Below are 20,111 nucleotides of genomic sequence, written 5' to 3'. Positions count from 1 at the left end.
GTATTTTATGGTTGAAGATACTGGCGCCTTCAAGATGTTGTTGCATTTACAAATATCAAATGAAATACCTGAAAACAATGGAGATGAATGTATATATAAAAAAAGTATTTTTTTTCGTCAAACGAACGAAGTGGTTTGAATAGGTTCTATGCTTAATGTTGAACACGTATTTTTCTAATAAGTCATCAAGGCATTTTCACTTATTTAATAAATTGTATCCTCTTTAAGGCTCAAAGTTAATATTTGTACGCCATTAATTTTGCAAATTTCACATAAATCTTGATTATACTCCATCAAAAACCGAACACCTACACTGAATACTACTTGATGCACAATGATATTTGAAGTAAAAGTAATATATACTAAAAATCCCAATGAAATGTCTAAATTGGAACATTTTTTTAATTGATTAGGAACGAGAAAAGTAAGATTATTAGAGAAAAATATATGTTCCTTTTCATTGTAATAGTTAATTTTTATATACAATGTGTAAATATGATTATGTAACAGTATAATAACATATTTGTATACATTTTAGGGTCAGATATAAAGTAAAACAAAGCGATGGAGGGATAAATTTTTAATAGACAGTAAGGTTAACTCTTGGTCCAATTTTGACATCCAATAGCTTAATATTTTTCTGAATATTAATGAAAAAAGTGTTTTCATTATTTTAAAACTTGGTTGTTTTCGCCCCCAAAATGGGCAACATCAACGACGTTAATGATTAAATCACATCAGCAGAAAATAAAGCTATCTTCTTAGGTGCCTAGAGTTGATATATTTCTATGATGAATGAAAAAATTTCCCCACAAAAGTTTCAAAAAACTTCATAAATGGATTTAAAAACATAAACAAACTTAACATTTATATTGAATTGATTGTAATTGGGTTTCAATTAAAAAGGCCCCCAAGAAGGAGAAAAATATATTTTGTATATTGAAAAAAAAAAAAAAAAAAAATCTCCTTCGTAAGTCCAACTAGGAGAATTGTTGGTTGTCAAAAATCATCTTTAACTTATAATGAATACTACATGATATAAAAAAATCAGTGATAATTGAATTCAATCTAATTAATAGGTATTGAAAATTACACCTACTTGATTTTTACAAGTTTTTTTTGTATAGTTGTACAAAAATATCCTTGCAAATGTAATAGTTAGTTTATTGTATACACTACGTAAATAATAATTTAAATATTATAACGCCGTTTTATTATCACATATAGTTGTATCTGATATATAACTAGATAGTGAGGCCCATATTTTGATTTCAATAAAATAACACTGTCAGTTTTTGGTGTGTGTGGTGGGGGGTGGGGGAAGGGAGAATGAGGTCATATTTTGAAATCTCTAAAATAAAATAATAAAACTTTTTGATTTTGTTTTTTTCTTTATTCTTAAATTGACTTTTGTTCTTAATTCGATTTTCAAATCAATTAACCCCCTCAAAAAAAAAAAAAAAACATTTCATGAATTTATACAAAAAAGTTCTCCAGACGATTTGTACAAAATTTAAATACAGGACATGATAAAGAGGAGAATTGATCAATTTAAACTACACGTTGGAGATATAAATTTATGATAAGTCGTAAAAGTTATTTTTACATGTCAGTTCCATTTTTACATCAAAATGCACAGCTGTAGTTCACCATTTTCTTTTATCTAAGCAAAAGATATTTTATGAGGGTCCTTGTTATTGGTCCTTAAAACACGTTTCAAATTTTAAAGCTTCCTTTTCAAGGCATCATTTTTACTTGTATTATAGTACAGTAAGACAGTTCACCAGTCAAATTAGTTTGGTTAAACTTTAACAATCTTTCAAGTACTATAATAGTTTAGGCCTAATTATATATTTATTATCCTGATAAAAAAATTTCGGATTTATAAATGAGGAGTACGCTAATTAACAAAAAAAAAATATATATGGGATGTTTTTGCACCCAATTTGGGCACTCCTTCGGACGTTACAAATCTTGGGACTAATACACACTTAGTTTTTATTCTTGTGAAATTTGATTATTTGGAACCCACAAGATGGGTGACATTAACAATGTGCTAACGTCACATGAAAACACTCTATATAAGTAAAATACATGTGCATTATCCATAATCAATTGCTGTATCATGTTCTTGTTCATTCATTTGTACATACAAAAATATCCAAGTAGGAGAGATTCAAAAAAGAAAAAAAAAAGAGAACGTGTTGTATTGCAAAGAAAAATGTAGAATGAATGAGAAATTTGAGGAGACGAAAAATCCTTCGAAATCCTCAACACCTTTTAAAAAATGTCTTGTTCTGCTCTGATGCTCCAACTAGAAGCATAATTAAAACATAGAGAATTGTTGAAACTAGATTCCTTCTCACGTCATTATGATCCCTCTTTGACGTAGAAGATCCTGCTATTACCTTTATTGCATCTCGCAACCTTTCCTCAAAAAAGAAACAAAGTTACAAAGTCAGATGGTAAAAGTTAGCAAGTTTTTCCCCAACTATATAATTATTATTACTTAATGATTGATTATTGCACACAGTTCAAAATTTAATCAGAGCTCATTCAAGAAAACCCATCAGCCTTTTCAACATTGATACATAGAAAAGAAGCAGAAAAAATGACAGCTCACAAAAAATACCATGTAATTAGTGAGATAACGTCCTTTATTATGTAGAATCTCGAGTCTTTGCTCACAAGTCCCATTCTCTGAACACTTTCATCGACTCTAGTTCCTTTCCTTAAATATTTGGATTAAATCCTCGAATTTATTTCGAACTTATTCTTAAGTCCATAATTATATAATTGGATCCCTAGTATTAAGGCTTTCCTGATTCTAGTATGAATTAGCTTTTTAGTTCAAGTGTAGTTATGAGTCTTAAAAATATGGACTCGAAACAAGTCGAGTTGCAGGACCTGAGTCCAATAGTTGAGGGCAAATTTGTATGCCCCCATAGGCAGGAACTTGTATACGTCACTTGGTTCCAGGTCTAGACTGTAGTGTGGATGCTACAGGAGTTTCTGCCACGTCATTAAAGACCTGTGCATCCTGGCGTTGTCTTGATGAGACACCATTTATCTCCTATTTCTTTTTGTATTCAGCAATCTGCTAATGATTCAAAACACTTTTATGATCAATGTTCAGCTCCTGAGCGATGCTAAGACTGCTAAAATGACAGTCTATCTCAATATTTTCCATGGCTTTATTGAGATTTTCTAAGACAGGCCCGCCAGTGTGTAGTGCATCATTCACCTTCCATACAGAAGAACGAAATTGATCTAAGCATTGTTTTGCAACACAACCAAAAAAGTATAGGCCCCTTAAAAAAAAAATTCCCCGCTTTCGACATGTTTTTCCCTTTCAGGTAGTAAAATTGTAAAATATGCCGAATTTCTTCCTTTGAGACCTCCATACTTGACGCACGATAATGCACGAATGAACCGGCTAATTGTGATGATGTACAAAACTGTTTGTAATACACTCACACCTTTACAACATCTTATCGTGTGATCCGATGTGACGAATAATGAACAAGATATACTTAGTTTAAAAAAAGGCGGGAAATACGAAATTAATTTTATCCCCAACCTATTATCTATTAAATATGTACTTGATGGTGTTAAGATGATGGGATGATTTTCTCTGAATCCATTTCAGGTTTTATTTTCGTGGGAGTCTTAGGGAATGAATGTATGAAGACATGTGGGGAACTATTGGAAAAGTCATAAGTCCTATACATAATTGTTGTTCAGACTACATGAGAAACATATATATTATTATATATATTCATCATGTGATTTAGAATTAGAGGGTGCTTTCACGTGACATCGCCGTTCTGAAAGTCAGCCTTCAAGGAAGAGGCATAAACAAGCAAGGATGCAAAAAATAAACAAAAACAACTCTTGTTTTTTTATTATTATTATAACCGTGAGTTACTTCCCTTCAAATCCTAACACAAGTTTAACCCCCCCAACATTAAAATATATATTTTAGCAAAATAAGACTTCATTTTGACCTCAGTAGTTATTACACATGTATTATACGTACTGTAAGCATTAGTAAACCAATTGAAACTGTTTGACTATTATATTTTATATCTATTAATTCAGTTGGATAAAGAAGTATTACATTTTGTTGACTGTTGAGGGTATATTATTTCTTCAATAATTAATAAAATATTGTTTTATACAGTGTGATTTATCCCAACCTCTGTTTTCACTCTAATGAGACGCGGACATTGGAGCACGATTTCAGGGAATGCAAAATTGTAGAAAAAGAGGTGGGGGGTATTCTTCATAATATCGAGAGAGCACCAAAGCAGCACGAACTACTATACGCCTTCTTGCCGAACAGCCAAAATGTGACTTTGAGGATAGTGTTCAAAGCAGTGGCAAAGTTTCAGAAAATGGTGGTGAAAAGGGTATCTCTGGGATGCCATATCTCAAGAAAAATGGCCGAGGAAGCGGTGGGTCGATTTAATTTTTAAAAAAATCCTTTGTCGAGAAAAGTAATGAGATACATGTGGCGTGTGTTTATTAGTTATTAATATGCTATTGTTTATTTATATTATAATTTTTAATAATTAATTTTTCGGAATATTTCTAGAAATCGACGAAACCCCAAATCTATTTTGTTTTTTATTTGTTTTAGCGGAATTTAATTATTTTATGTGCGTACATTATTGATTGTACGTATTGTATTTTTCTCCAAAAATCATTTACCAATGGTATTGGTGTAAAAAAAGTATTAGTAAACATTATAGTTTTAAAATTAGTCCTTCTGGCCTAAGAATGGTCTTTAAGTCCATATACATAACATATATGGACTTCCTTCTCAAGAAATGACGTAGTATCGAACTTACGCACATTGCACTCAAGAGCGCGTTGTCCATTGAGCTACGTGGTTCCATCTTGTTTTTTTAATATTTATATTTATACAAGGCTATGCCTCTTACAAAGGTACCCTTTTGGTGTATTATATGACGTCATATTTAATTTAGTTATCTAATTCTATTATATGATAATTATTGACGGTTTAAATTATTCTTAAATGCCAGACAATACTCCTTGTCATGATCATTAGGATTTTTATGTTAACAAAAGAATCATTATGAATATGTATTTATTTGGGAAAATGATTGAAGCAAAGGAGCATTTTTTCCAACAGAGTTCTAACGCGTTTAAAAAGATCAATACTTATGATTTATATTTATATACAGAGTGAAACACGGCTATGTTACTCAACCTCATGTGTGTGTCCCTTGATAACAAATATGAATGGAAAAAGGACAATTATATAATAAAGTAATCATAATATAAAGGATAATAGACTTTGTATGACTAATTCTCAACCTTTATTTACAAAAATAATTTTGAAATCTAATCTATTATATTTTGTTTAAAGGAGCCATTTTGTAATAAAAACTTCGTTTTTACGAATTTTTGAGTGTTAAACATGTAGGAAAATACTAAAAAAAATGTTTGTTGAATCCACTAGTTAAATACAAAATTTCTTTTCCCCAAAAATCTTTTGTTTCTCACTTTAAAAAAAGTTATTCAGTTGGAAGAGGCATTTATTGTAACATGTGACTTCAGGAAGATCTGATGAAGAAGAATTGACAAGGAAGTGATATTGTACAAACTGACTAATTTTTGCCATATATATTATTACCTGAAAAGCTACGAATCCTACGATAAGAGGTTCAGTGACTTAAACTTGTTCAATTCCAGACATTAATATAACTCATTGTGAGTAATACTTAAAAAATTCATACTGCACGTTTATGTACTATTTATATGTACTTAATTAATGCAAATGCCTAACAGAAATTAACATTATGCTATTACTTTCTTTCATATACAATACTGCTTTAACGGTATGTAAACTCAAGTCCTTATATATAAGCATATGTAAGTAGATTTTATATACCAAAGTCTTTGCCCAAAAACATAACAAGTTTTTGATGATTCTTCCAATTATGAGATTGAATCCTTGAATTCTTTAAATGGACATTATTCTATTTCCATTATATTTTGTGAGGAAATTCGAATGGGTGACCACCATATAAAATGCAAACCTGTACAACGACTACTACCCTTGCAACAAAGCATACAACTCCATTTGAGTGGGTTGAAACAAGCTCATCATCATTATCTCGAACAAATTTAGTTTGCAAATAAATAAATAACTATAAAAAAATAGGGTATTGGTGCAACTTCATTTGAGAGAGATAAAAAATGTGATAAAAACGTTTTATGTATGTATATTGTAGATACGATCCTTGAAATCATAATATTTATTATACATAAATAGTGGTTACACATATATGTATGATTGTAGTACTAGGAGTCGATTGTTGAAGGACACTCAAGAAATCATTTAGTAGCAAATTCATTACTATCACATATTTATTTTGGTATAAAGTAGGGTTTCTCTCTTAGGATACTAGGATTTATTGGCAGGGGTGTCCGCAGGGAGGTGCTAGCGGGGGCAGTAGGCCCTCCCCCAAATTAAGATTTTTTTTTTTCAATTTTTTTTCCAAAAAAAACTTAATATTTCAATTTTTCTTTTATAAATTACTAATTTTAATTTAATTTTTTTTAATTTTTGGATCCTATTTTTCAAAAAAATTCCAAAAAACTAAGCCCCTAAAATATAATCCTTCAATTTCTCCTCATTGGTGTTTTAATTTTAAGGGAAATTCTGCATTTAACTAGATAACATAACCCAAAATTAGTTTTTAGCCCCCCTAAAAATATATATATATATATATAAAATCCTGCGAACGCCCCTGTTTTCGTATTTGGAACCTGAAATGGTGTTTTTTTTATTTTCCAAGGCTGTTTTCATTATTCTATTATTCTTGAAGAGAGAACAATAAGTATATTATAATGACTGGTGCATGAATTCATTCTGATGATATGTTCTGGAGTTAAAAGTGTAAGTCCTTGTTGGACTGGGTGTAGAATTGAAGATCGACATCAGAGTGTGTATTTCTTTTATGTCATAGATACTCGCAGCTAATTTATTCAAGCGTCATGACAGAAGGAAATTACAACTATACATGTGAATCCTAGAACCTAAAAGTCATAAAATTACTCACGCTCAAAAACCATCAAATAGTTAATCTTTCTGTGATGTCATATTGCTATATACGACAAATTAAATTTTATGCCTTATGATTTAACATAAAAAAAAGATCAAGAGAAGGAGAAAATGTCTAATTTATTTCTATACTCATGTTGGAGAAAGTGGAGCTAGTTAACGCACGAGGTCAGTTGGGGTTCTTCTATTTATAGCAAACTTTTACAAGCTGAGCTTCAACATGTCTTGGAATCAGTCAAAAAGAAACAACTAAATATATGAATTTTTTGAAAAAATTTAAAAATCAAAGGAAGAATGCAAAAGCTCCAATCTCACGCTAAATATTTTATAGACATATTTCGGAACACTAGTAATCATTTTTTTTAAAGTGTTGAAATACCCAAAAATGATATTAATTATAATTTAGAACTTTCATTTGATTTATGAAACTGTAGTTGGGCCTCAAGTTCAAAGGAATAATATATCCACTTGTATAAATTATGAATTTTTATTACGATATTAAGTATAATCAAAATCATCCGAATAGTTGGTTGATAGAATTGAAGGATAATTAATTAGTAGAAGAATACAAATGTATTCTGACTTGCTTCCCTGTTGACAAGCGACATATACGTTTATTTTTAAAATACATAGACTCCATATTAATCTACTATTCCCTTAATGGAACATGAGGAATTAATAGTAGTCAAAAAATATTATATTTACATAGACTTAACAAAAAGCTAAAAAAGTGACCACAAACCAATATTCTGCAATTATCTAAAAAGATATTTGTTCTCTTGTGTAATATTTTACAGAAAATATTATCAAATTCAAGGTATCAGAATAAGATATCATTTATCATTCAAACAGTAATTAAATAACACCTTTTGCTCTATAACTTTAAATAGTAAATATATAACTTTGTTTATATATTTCTTCAATTGAAAACGTGGATGAAAAGTATCCGAAATGAAACTATGCTATGCAAAAACAAAACATAGCCAAAGTATGATCATATTATACAAAATTTCACGTTGCATTTGGATATTTATATTAATTGAGTAAAGTTTGTCTATTTGTTTGTAGACTACGTATTTTTAACAATGAGCATGTGTAGCTAATCTCATGACGTCATTATAAAAAAGAAAAGAAAAGGGAGTACATACGAGAGTAGTCTGAAAAGTTTCCGGCCTAACAAAGATACAAGACATTGTTCTGATTTCTTAATTTTATTTTTCAATACAGTCTCCTTGTAACTCTTCATATTTTCCCTGTGATGCTCCCATCTCTGTAATCTGTTCAAATAGTACTCAGCGTTTTCCCCCGCGAAATAATTGTTCACAAGACACTTTTTGTTTTTGGCTCAATTACTCCAAGTTGAATTGACTTAGACGTGTCAAATTTTAACGCAACAAGCCTTTATATGTCTCCCATGGTTTGAATCTATTTAAAGGTTGCACATTGAAAAACAAATATTTAATGACAGCTGGATACTCGATTTTGTCCAATGGCTCAAAAACACTCACATCAACGCCCTCAAACGACTGTGCCATAACAACTACGATTCCAAAATGACTGAAACTTTTGATATACCTTAACAGCGTTTCAGCCACCACGGTCATGGCATCCTTTACGATTCCACTTCGGAGAACGGATTTTTCTGCTTCTTTAAATGTGCGTCACTTTGAACGAAATCTCTGTTGCTGAATTGGCCTCCTTCGCCGGTAGGTAAACAGAGACTGTTGCTGTTGAAGCGTTCTTTTCAGCTCTGCTATCTTGTCTTTTCGTATAATGCAGCCCGCAAGAAAGTCCCGTTACCAATGTTACCATGGATATTGGTCAAATGGCGCTCCACATTATACCTTTTACCGACTGACCCGCTGGCCCCACAGATCAGACACACACACTTGTTGCTAACGTTGGTAAAACAAAATTATGTATCCCTCTTTTGGGGGAAATAGTATGTTTTGATTTCCTTGTTAGTTTGGACATTTTTTCCGAATTTGAAAATTTTATTGCTAATAAAATGACATTTTTTAAAAATAAATGATGATTTTTTTAGTCTCAATATTTGCACATACATTCTCTGACTAAGTACTTTATCATTAAGTATTAACATGCAAAAAGGTATGCCCTGATTTTTTTCAGAAAAGATACTCCTTGATGTTTGTCCAAACAAGAAAAAAAAAATTGATAATGCCTCCCATATCGAAATAATATTTTAAAAAATGGATTTACGAGTCTCAAAATATTCTCTTGTTATTCTTCTAATATATCGTATAAAATAAGATAAAAAGTCAAAAATTTCGTTACACTACCTTCAAAATGTGAAGCGCCCCCGCTGAACTTGCTCCTATGAATATAGCTACAAATATATTTATTGAAAGTACTTTATATCTAAAAGATATAAAAATTAAGTATTACCTAACCAAGACCCTTTGGCGAGCTACTGGTAGGTCGTGTGTGACATGTTGGAGACCCCTGCCCTAGAATGTTAGCAATAGTTTAGAACATTCATTATGTTTATGAAGCTTGACTTGGTACGATTTGATCTTTCAAAAAAATATATCAACTTATAATTCATTTATTGTGGCAGACATGAATCTTTGCTTCTTTAATAAGTGCAATGTACTACACAGCAAAATGGTTTATCAGAATACATGCACATTGTACAAAGACCCATATTATCCGTAAATAGAAGTCCATCACTTTTTATAACATATGTAAATGTAATCATAACAAGAGGTGTAAATGAGGGAACTATTTAGAGTTTTGAATCATTATCATAAATTATAAACTATGTTCATAGCATATTTAATGATTAAATAATTTTCATAAACTACAAATTATATCAGAATTCTTGGAATGAAATTCATGCATAGTTTTTGAGAGACTGTGCCAAAAGGTATGTGAGTGTTTGTAGACTTTAATCATAAAAAAAAAACAAAAAAAAACCTACAAATTCTTTTGAGGTAATGATATAAGAAAGATTCTAAATCGTAAGTATTTTCGGTATTTAGAATAAACAAACCCGAAAATTATCATTGAAATAAAGTAATACCTAGGCTCTTCCAAAATTACGAAAGTATGGGTCGAGTTACTCATTATCTTTTGTCAGAAATACAGTAGGCAGTCTTAACCACTAAATTACAAATGCACGTCGTGTTTTTTTGTCAGCTGTCAGTCTTCTAAACGTTGTTTGGAACCGGTGGGTCAATTTATTTTATAATGTATTCTTTAAACAATTTACACCAAAGATATGAAATAATGCATACTTTAGAGGGAGAAGTTAACACCACGACGATCCATTAGATAATGAGCAAACAAGAAGAAAGAGTATACGCAACAACCGTTTTTCCTTTTAATTTTTGAAGGTTTTTTTTGAGCACAAACTATTCAACTTTACTTATAAGACAAAGCAAGAATATAAATTATTGTATTTTTAATGTCTTCAAATGTCTAAGCTACCTGTGGGATTAGCTATAGGTGCATGTTAATAACCCTTAACGATATTTTTAGTAGAATAAGTATGAAAATGACGATAATCACTTTGAAACCTGAAACAGAACAAAAATATTGGGATTGTGACAATAGTAGATCAGAGATAAAGTAATTAAATTGTACTTTCCCAAAATTACGACATGATGGATCGAGAATCTATTCGTAGGTATACATTATACTTAGGGATACATTGAGTCTGCACTGTTATAATGGCAAGGGACAAGTCGGTCATTCAACTCATAAAAGAGTGATAATAGAGAGAAAACGTGATTTAAAGGCCTTACAAAGTGAAATAATGGAGGTTTGATTAATATAGTATACTGAAATTTTCAATACAAAAATTTATTACTCTAGTTCGTATCTAAATATAATCTATTTTTACTTATTTCATGGGCGGTTAGTCTTCTTGCTTATAAGCTATTGTCTGTGGCGTCATCTTACATCAGGAGTGGACCAACTACGGTTTGAATGTGTCCCACCAAAAACCTTCTATGAAAATGTGATAACATGAAGTTTCTACATCTTAAATAGTTGTAAATACACATTAATACATAAAACACAATCCAATCTTTATTATCTCTTTCCAATATATATTCTCCAAAATAAATAGAAATAGGATCAGAAACTAACTTGCCGCTTAGTCAATTATCTTCAACTGTGGTACTATTCTCCATTCAATAGTAGGAAATTGTTTCAGAGCCGCTTGACAAGTAACACTAGTAAGAGGCAAGCGGCTCCTTAAAAATTATAAGTTCCTTAATGGTCCCTTGTGACAGAACAAGAGTCATCCTTTCTTCTACATCATCCTTAAAAAAAGCATCAAAGTGCGTTATTTCTTTGCTCAAACGCCTTTTTACGTCCTCCAAGTACTATATTTAATGAGTAAAAGACGAATTCCCAAGTAAAAACACAGATTTCTCAATTTTTACAAAAATATGACATAGGTTTATTTTTCACACCAAAAAATGAATCAAACACGAATCTTTTTAATAGTTTATCACAAGTCCTAATTTTAGTCAAAAAACCATGCCTAAATGGACGTCATTAATACTACATACAAAGATATTAACAGTTTGATGGATGAGGAACGAATACTGCGACAAGGAGGATGGATGTTAATTCGTGTATTATTAAATAGAATGAATATTAGGAGTATTGAATAGCATTGCTACATATTTAACATAAGTGTATATAATAAATCCTTCACTCTCTCTCTCTCTCTCTCTTTAGTTCAAGATACCTTGCATTATATTAATTGCCAAAAGAAAGAAGGAGGCGTACTCCTTTTAATACTTGGGTGGTCTAAGAACAATCAAATATTATGTTCATTTATTGTTATTTGATACTAGGAGAAAAGATACAAATTTGAAATAATCATAAATCACATTTAAAACTATTAAGAACCTACTTGTTACATGCACAATACTACAAATAATTGGCATCAGGAATAATGGCAAAGTTAATAGATTGCTATCAATCTCTACATACTATAATAATAATCCTAAAAACAATTCCTAGAAAAGGTAGTTAGAAAAATGACATAAAAATTTCAATCAACAAAATATTTGGACAAATAATAGGCATAATAAAAGTATAAAAATATAATATAAAAAACAGTCCAATAGACATTGCCAAATGAACTTTACATATATAAATTTACAAACATGTGTGAACCTTTTTTATATCATTAGTAAATACAAATAAAAAACAGTCTTCTTTATGACTTTTGAGTATTCATTAAAAATATACTTTTTTTTAATGTACTACTACTGACTTCAAATTTAAATTGGAGTGTGGTTTATGATTGAAAATCTTTTTTTGATTCTCCCCTAAAGAGAAAAAAATCTTTAAACATATGAATGCTTTATTTTAGGGTCATAATGCGTCAATACAATTTTTATATATTTTAAAAGAAAAAAAATGAGTGTTTCTTATTCAAGAATTCTCTAAAACTTCAATACTTAACAAATTTTTATTCTATTAGATTCTGACCGAGTTTGGTGGCCATTGGCTATATAAACGATGTAAAATCTGAAGGGAGATGCCTCTTTTCTAATGTAGTACATGGTATATAGTTTGCTATATGCAAGTAAATAGTAGAACAATGTTTTTACAGCTATATGCTAGCGTTATTTATAATTCTGTTTCGCCATTAAATTTATAGCATCCAGGTAGTAGTTTTACATCGGGACTTGAACGCTATAGTTAGTAGTTTTTTTCCTAAGCTTTTCATAGTACAAAGTAGATATCAATAAACTATAAGCTTTCAAATGATACATACCAGTCTTTAGTATTGAAATGTGAGTAGGAATTGTGTAATGTCATTCATAATTACTTGGTATAACATAAACAAAAAATGTTTTTAGAGAAATTTCCAATCTGATCAATCAAAAAATATGCATTTAAATATTAAAACATTACATACATTTATATAAGTAAATAAGAATACACTCAGTCAATTGGCAGTCAGTTAAATATGCAAAAAAAGAGAAAATATTTTTGCAGTTTCAACAAAAACAACCAACTTCCCCTCCCCACGAAACTCTCTCAATCATTTTAATATTGATTGCATTTGTTTTGAAAGGGGTTTGCATGGGGTGATTTGATGTGATTATCCAGCCCTAACCAACGATCCCATGATCTGTTTAAAAAGTCAAGAGAAAGAAATGTACATGCTATGTATATTTTTCCAGCAGATTCCATGAAGAAAGCAATGAAATCCTCATCAGGGAACAACTAAGCAAGAAGTATATTTACATATGTAGATATACCTAAGTCTATGTAATTTAAGCACTTATTCCCCCTCGTTTCTTAGAAGAAAAAGAAGACATATTGATTCAATGTATGTACATATATTTATATAAATAAATAAATCTAACTTGTGAAAAGTGCAATGATTAAAAAATAAAGAAAGGAGAGAGAAAACATAGGAAATTTCCGGAACTTACCGTCTTTACTTCCGGTCACCGTCATTGTCGTCCTTTTGACACCCATCAGAAGGAGTAAAAGGTATTTGAATATATGTATTTTAAGCGTAAGGCTAGGCATATTCAGGGCATGGAGTCGACAAATTTGGATCTCACTCTTTCAGGATCCAGATTCCTGGACGTCGTTGTCATAGGGTTCACATATTATATCAAAAATGGCAATATCACAATTCATTTTTTTGGTTGTAAAATGATTTCATTGGAAAAAAATATAAAATCTTGTCAAATAAGAGGTTTTTTGGAGTACAAATAATAATCACAGAGGCTGTTTCGTCTCTCTTTCTCTATTTTTTTTAGAACAATTATTGGAATGATTTTGTTTGTTTTCATATACTTTAAATATAATGTAGTAGTAAGATTATGTAAGGTAGATCCGGAGTGGGAAATACTTGGAAATGTACTGAGGAAAAAGCCGCCCTTATCTTCGTCCGAAAGGTTGTTGTTTTTTTTGCGAAAAAAAAATAAATAGAAGAGACCATTCAACGCGTGCCCTTTTTCTCGAAAGACACGGCCCCTCGTTTTTTATTCAAGAAAAGAAAAAGCTTAGCGTTTATATACCTACATATGATATGAATATCGTATACATACGTATTCCACACAATATTATATCATTATTATTAAGTAAAAAAATAGGAAAGTAATTAAATGCGTTTGGCAGACAAAATCACTCAGAGAATAATTTGAAATATCAATCATTTTTCATCAAGAAGTTTATTTTTATTTTTTGCTGAATAAGAGGTGATATTTGATATGTGAAAGATACTCCAAGTCCCCCCCTTCACAAAAAATAATCATCTTCCTGAGTTGCAAAAGATTTCCACTCTCTGATAAATTGGATTTAATAAGTACACGAAAAATCCACATGAAAAATAAGTTTAAAAAAAAAGGGGGAACAATGAAGGATCTATATTGTTTCCTAAGCTCTGAATCCGGAAACGGAGCCTCATTAGTTTGCTATTAGAATATCCTTATGTGACGTCACTGTTCTTTATGTGAATAAAAATCCCTTCTTAATTAATAAGATTCAAGACAATGGTGAACATTTAGAGTCGTATATTTGGATGTCAAATGCGACTAACAAATAATAGGGCATAAACCATAACTGTACCTACTAGTATCTTAAATCTATACATCAAATGCCTTGTTTTTATTACATGTATAGGGTGGGGGATTTTAAATCCGTAAAATTTAAGAATAATGTATATATCAATGTATTTACTGAAATTAAATATGCAATTCACAAATATTTTGCTTTTACATGATGGTTTCCATAGTGATATAAATCCCTCTAACCAACCGTCTCCAGCTTCAATCACAGCCACCAACCTATCTTTGATGAGGAATTTGTTGTCTATATTGGCCAATGCCTCGAAAATATTAGCTTGCAATGAGTCAACAGTATTGTGTGCAGAAATATTGGACTCTTTTTTGCAAGACACCCAACATAGAGTAGTCCAAGGTCTTCAGATCCATCGAGCTAGAAGGCCACATGTATGTTCCTTTTAATCGTGTAATCTTTTGATTTATTATATGTTATTAGCCCAAAACGATCATGAGTCTTCCTTACAGATGTTCACTACCCATCACAGGATTTCCAAGACATTGAGGTCTAAACTTGTTCCAGATTTAAAATTGCCACTTTGTATATCAGACCTTAATAATATGTATTAAAAATGTGTTATTATCTTATTATCAATTGTTTTGTAAACAATAACTTAACCATTAAATTTGCAAAGATAAAATATTTTTCTCACATTATCCTACTTTTTTGTCGTACCAAATCAATCCAAAAACAAAATTATTATACTAATCTACCCATTAATATTATAAATAGCAGCAGTTCTCAAACAGTATACCAATGTAGAAGATACAAGACCTATAAGTACCTGCCATTAGAATGGTAAAAATGTGACTCTAGAGTAGCTCAATGCGTTTTGTTGTTCTAACCAGAAGAGTGTTTTATTTTATTTTCGAAACGTGTTATCATTATTCTTTCATTCTTGAGGAGAAAAGATCCAACAAAAGTATTAAGTAACTACTAGTGAGTCTGTAGAATTTGTTGAGTAATTGAAAGCGTCAGTTCTTGTTGGAATCTGAGTAGAATTGAGGATAGACATTGGAGAGTAATTCCCGCCTATGTATTTACTGGAGAGTACTGTTTTATTTGAAGTGGGCTTGTCGTAGTGACTATGGATGGCTCAGCATTAATATACCACCAAATAATAATACTGTGGGACCCTAACTCTTCTGTGATTACGGCCCTGATAGATATGGAGTGGGATTGATATTTTTTTCCCCTTGCTCTCACAGCGTTTATAGCTAATTTAATGTAGCTTTAGGCCAGCTAAGCTGCTCTACTCTCAAATATTATTCAAATTACCAGGATTTTGACGTTCATTATTACACACAAGCAGATTATATTTTTTACAACTCTAAGTACCACTATTATAAACAAAAATGATGAAGGAGCCTTCACCTATTTATGACGTTCTTTCACGTACCACTAGAGGGCACTCATGTACCACTTATGTAGATCATTTGATGATGATCATTTTTGCAAAAATCTTATTTTTACTTAATATTATTAGCATAATATGTAAATGATTTGACCTTTTTGAGTTCAAAAATATATACAACAACTTGTTTCTTTAGTCAAGTCTTTGGTTGAAATGGTTGGGGGACTACCTTTCAGAGGAATTGAAATGCTTTATATACACATATATGTGCTGAGAGTCAATTATAATTAATTGAAATGACTATTGCATTGGGATTTAGAAGAATCTTATTCCGTATTATATATAGAAATATTTTAATGAAGAAGAAAAACCTAAAGGAAGGAGATTATTAGAGAGGGGATCAGTGCTATTTGTACTTATATTTTGTTTTTTCCTTTTTATTTTTTTGCATATGCTATTTAATTAAAATATACTAACTCATTCTATGCTATAGCATAGAATGAGTTTAACTACTCATGTTTACTATATATAACGTGTTTAACTATATATCTTATATTAAATTTGACTTCTATCAAACATGTAAGATATCCCTGAATAGAAGCGAAATGAAATATTTTCTAATGTTCATGAAATAATCCTCATCAATTTTTACAAGTAACAGACAAAATTGCAAGCTAACTCAAATCGTTCAAAGAGGCTTTGCCAAAAGGTGTCTATATATATATAAACGAGTTTAACAGTCAATATCTGTCCTTGAATCAATAATATCAGTTAATCTTTCCCTCTTATTACACTTCAAATTATGGTATGCGATATCCTTCATAAAACAGAAAATAGACATGTTACTCGTAATCAGTGGCGTCAGCTCTCAAAAATCTATTTAAATTGATCATTTATCGTCAGTATCCTTCAGTATTAACACTCTTGCCAGGTTTTAGCAGCTTTAAAATCTTCAAACTTTTTCGGACATTTTCCACATCAAAATTGCCACTTTTGAATTTTTTAAATACCTCAAATCACTGTAATTGAGCAACAAATGGATACCGTAAGCTTTGACAATCGTTCGTTGCAACAAATTAGCATTTAAAAAAAATAGTAGCAGAAAATCAATTACGTCCCCAAATTGTAACTTCTAGGCATAACATTCGACCTTATACGACCCTAATACACAATTCATACAACTTAGCTGTTGTATGAATTGTGTGTTAGGGAGAATTTTCTTTGTCAGAATTCGGAACAAAGAAAATGGTGCAATGGAAACTACATTGACTACTATTGCCATCTATTCATAAATTTCGGTTCCATATTTACACACCTTGTACACTTAATTTAACAATTTGTATCTTTTTTTTATTGGAAGGAAAGACTGAGAGAAAAATGAACTTGTTTGGTGTAAAAAATTTTATGGCCGATGTGATCTGAATTAAAAAAAAAAATATTCTTTCATAAGAAAGAAATAAAAAAAAAAAATCATTTTTGAAACATTCACCCTTTAAACTCATCAAAATTGAAAGAGGCTATCTGTAATGGTTTAAAAAATATAGTGGAAACAACTATTAAAACAAGTTTTTCTAAATGTAAAAACAATTGGACTGGATAAAGTGTTGAATGAAGTGTTTCTATTTCATGAACAATCCAAAATGCAGCATTTTTTATTTTTCAGTAAATTTAAGAATCTCAACTGCAGTTCTAGCCCTCAATTTTTGGGGAGGGCTTATCCAAAATTTATCATTTTTGTAGTAGACTTTCAAAATGACTTGATTGAGTATTTCTTAATAAGTAAAAAATATTCAATTTTTAAGGGTGTAAAAACAATTTTTTAAATATATTTCACGGTATCGAATTTGACAGTGAGTAATTAATCATCGTCAAGCATGATAAAATTTTTCCTTTTACTTAAGATTATTAAATTTAAAAAATATATATTCACAGAAAAACAAGATCAAAAATTTCTCTTTTCTAAAAACAAGAAAAATAATTTTATTCCTAGAAAAGAACAAGTTCAACAAAAAAAAAATTCCATAATATCGTACCGCATTAGTGAAAAATTGATATAGTAGCCCCCCTAATGAGATTTATGTTTAGGCTATATGCATTATTTCTGTATTACATATCAAAAATTTTCAAAGATATATCGAGACTAAGAGTTTATTCATACTCATATAATTATCGAACTATATTTGAGTAAAATTTTCTTATAATCAGAACTTGATTTGAGGTTGTGTAAAAAATGAGAGCTAAAATTCAGAGCTTGAGAAATTTTTTTGTGGTGGAAATGGATCTAATAAAATGAAAATGTTATTTACTCTTTCAATTTCATTTAGAGTTATACCGTTATTAACTAAAAATACTTCTCTTTTACTTAAGAGATTTAAAAATCATCTACATATTGTAATCCAGATGAAAAAACATATCTACTGATATGTAATCCCATGACCAATTACAGTTACATTTTATCAATTAGTAATTCGTAATATATATTAGTGTGTTTCTTTTTTGTGACAAAAAATTATAGATTTTTTTAGTTCAAACTACATCCACATAATATCATGTCTCTAAAGGTTTTTATAATATTCTTTTGTTGACTCGAGCTATAAAAAAAGAGAGATTCCTGGTGTTAAAGAAATTCAGTATAAATTAAAGAGTAGAAGAGTGGAGAGCACTTTGAAAACAAAGTAAAAAGTAACTACCATTTTTTTTTGATTGCAAAGGATATTATTTAGTTTTGCATTTAGCAACAAGCTGTGCATCTAAGGTTCAGTCAATTAGCGCACTAGAGTCTAAATTAGTCCCTGGCTTATCCCTCATAACGTTCATATTAGGTTTTTTTTTTCAAGCTGTTATTATTGTTCTGTAATTCTCGAGAAGAAAACGCCTAAGTTTTGAGGTACTAGGTGTGAGTGTGCTAGTGAAAACGATGAGTAACACGTATGACTTCTTGGGTAGTTATCTTTTATATTTTTAGGGAAGGTTTGTCTATTCAACAACTCCTACTACTAACTCTGGACAATGCCAGAAACTTCTGTTAGTAAAAATAAGGTTGGCTAACTTATATGATTTCGAAGAAATTGGTGTTCTCTAGTAAGAACTATTCTGTCTGCATCTCGGCTGATAACTTTTTTTTTTTTCAAGATCCGAAAGCATACATAATACGTGTATATGTTAATAACCTATTATTCTTTTAAGGTGCAAAAATGTATCTGTACAGGTGACTCTTGTTACGTAAAGAGAGATAAAAAAATTGCTTGTAGACATAATTAGTTGAAACTGTATTTAGAACCCATTCATCATATGACTTCATTCTAAAAGGAGCCCAAGAAAAGTTAGGGATTATTCTTATTGACATATTTATTGCGTAAAATAATTTAATAGTACTTGACACACCTGTCATTCTCAAAAACCATACAAAAAAAACCCTACCGATGACTATGCTGATAAATAATTTAGATTGCCACATTAATATTGTGATTTTATCCGAATTTTTGTATTAAAAACCTTCTTCATTTATACAAAGTGGATACATACATTTGCAAAAAAAAAAAAAAGTGGGATGTTTATTGCTAATAAAATAATGATTTTTTTTGCAAATATTTTGAAATGGATTTAATGTTTATTCCTCTTCAAAAAAAATTATAATAATATAAAATAATTTTATAAAGAAGAAATAAATGAAAATATAGATCGCTTCAAAAAGAAAAAAAAGTCTTAAAATTATTTAATTAACCTGAAAGAAGTGAATGGGATATTTACTGGGATTGCAACGGATTTATGGTATGACTATGACCCAATATCCATCTATTTGTCAAATGAATCAAACTTAATTAAACGAAATTGAATTGTAGTAGAGAAGAATAAATAAATCTATAAGATCCCACGTGGTCGTAAATAATCATATGACAGTTTCCTAATGAATAGTAAAAGTAATACAATATACAAAGTTCAATGTTTAGGAGACTTAAAAAAAGATTTTTATATTCAATATTTTACGTTAGTACAAATACAATTTTGCCAAGTTAAAAAAAAAAAAAGTAAAGTAAAGTTAATAACTAATAGGGTCCCTTTTATCATTTCTATTACTTAAATTAAAAA

At 30.1% G+C, this 20,111-nt stretch overlaps 1 protein-coding gene across 2 annotated transcripts in view; it reads right to left on the bottom strand.

The window, feature by feature from the left end:
* The window catches only part of LOC121119956 (protein kinase C-binding protein NELL1), a 33,221-nt gene extending 19,253 nt beyond the window's left edge, over positions 1-13,968 (bottom strand). For both annotated transcript variants that reach the window (XM_040714806.2, XM_040714807.2), the window contains exon 1: positions 13,528-13,968. In XM_040714806.2, the coding sequence (XP_040570740.1) occupies positions 13,528-13,627 (100 nt within the window). In that variant the 5' untranslated portion in view covers positions 13,628-13,968. The remainder of the gene's footprint in view (positions 1-13,527) is intronic.
* Positions 13,969-20,111: the final 6,143 nt, after the last annotated feature.

The sequence above is a fragment of the Lepeophtheirus salmonis genome, chromosome 6 (assembly GCF_016086655.4).
Source record: "Lepeophtheirus salmonis chromosome 6, UVic_Lsal_1.4, whole genome shotgun sequence".
NCBI lineage: Eukaryota > Metazoa > Arthropoda > Copepoda > Siphonostomatoida > Caligidae > Lepeophtheirus > Lepeophtheirus salmonis.
This window is presented reverse-complemented; position numbering and strand designations above follow the sequence as displayed.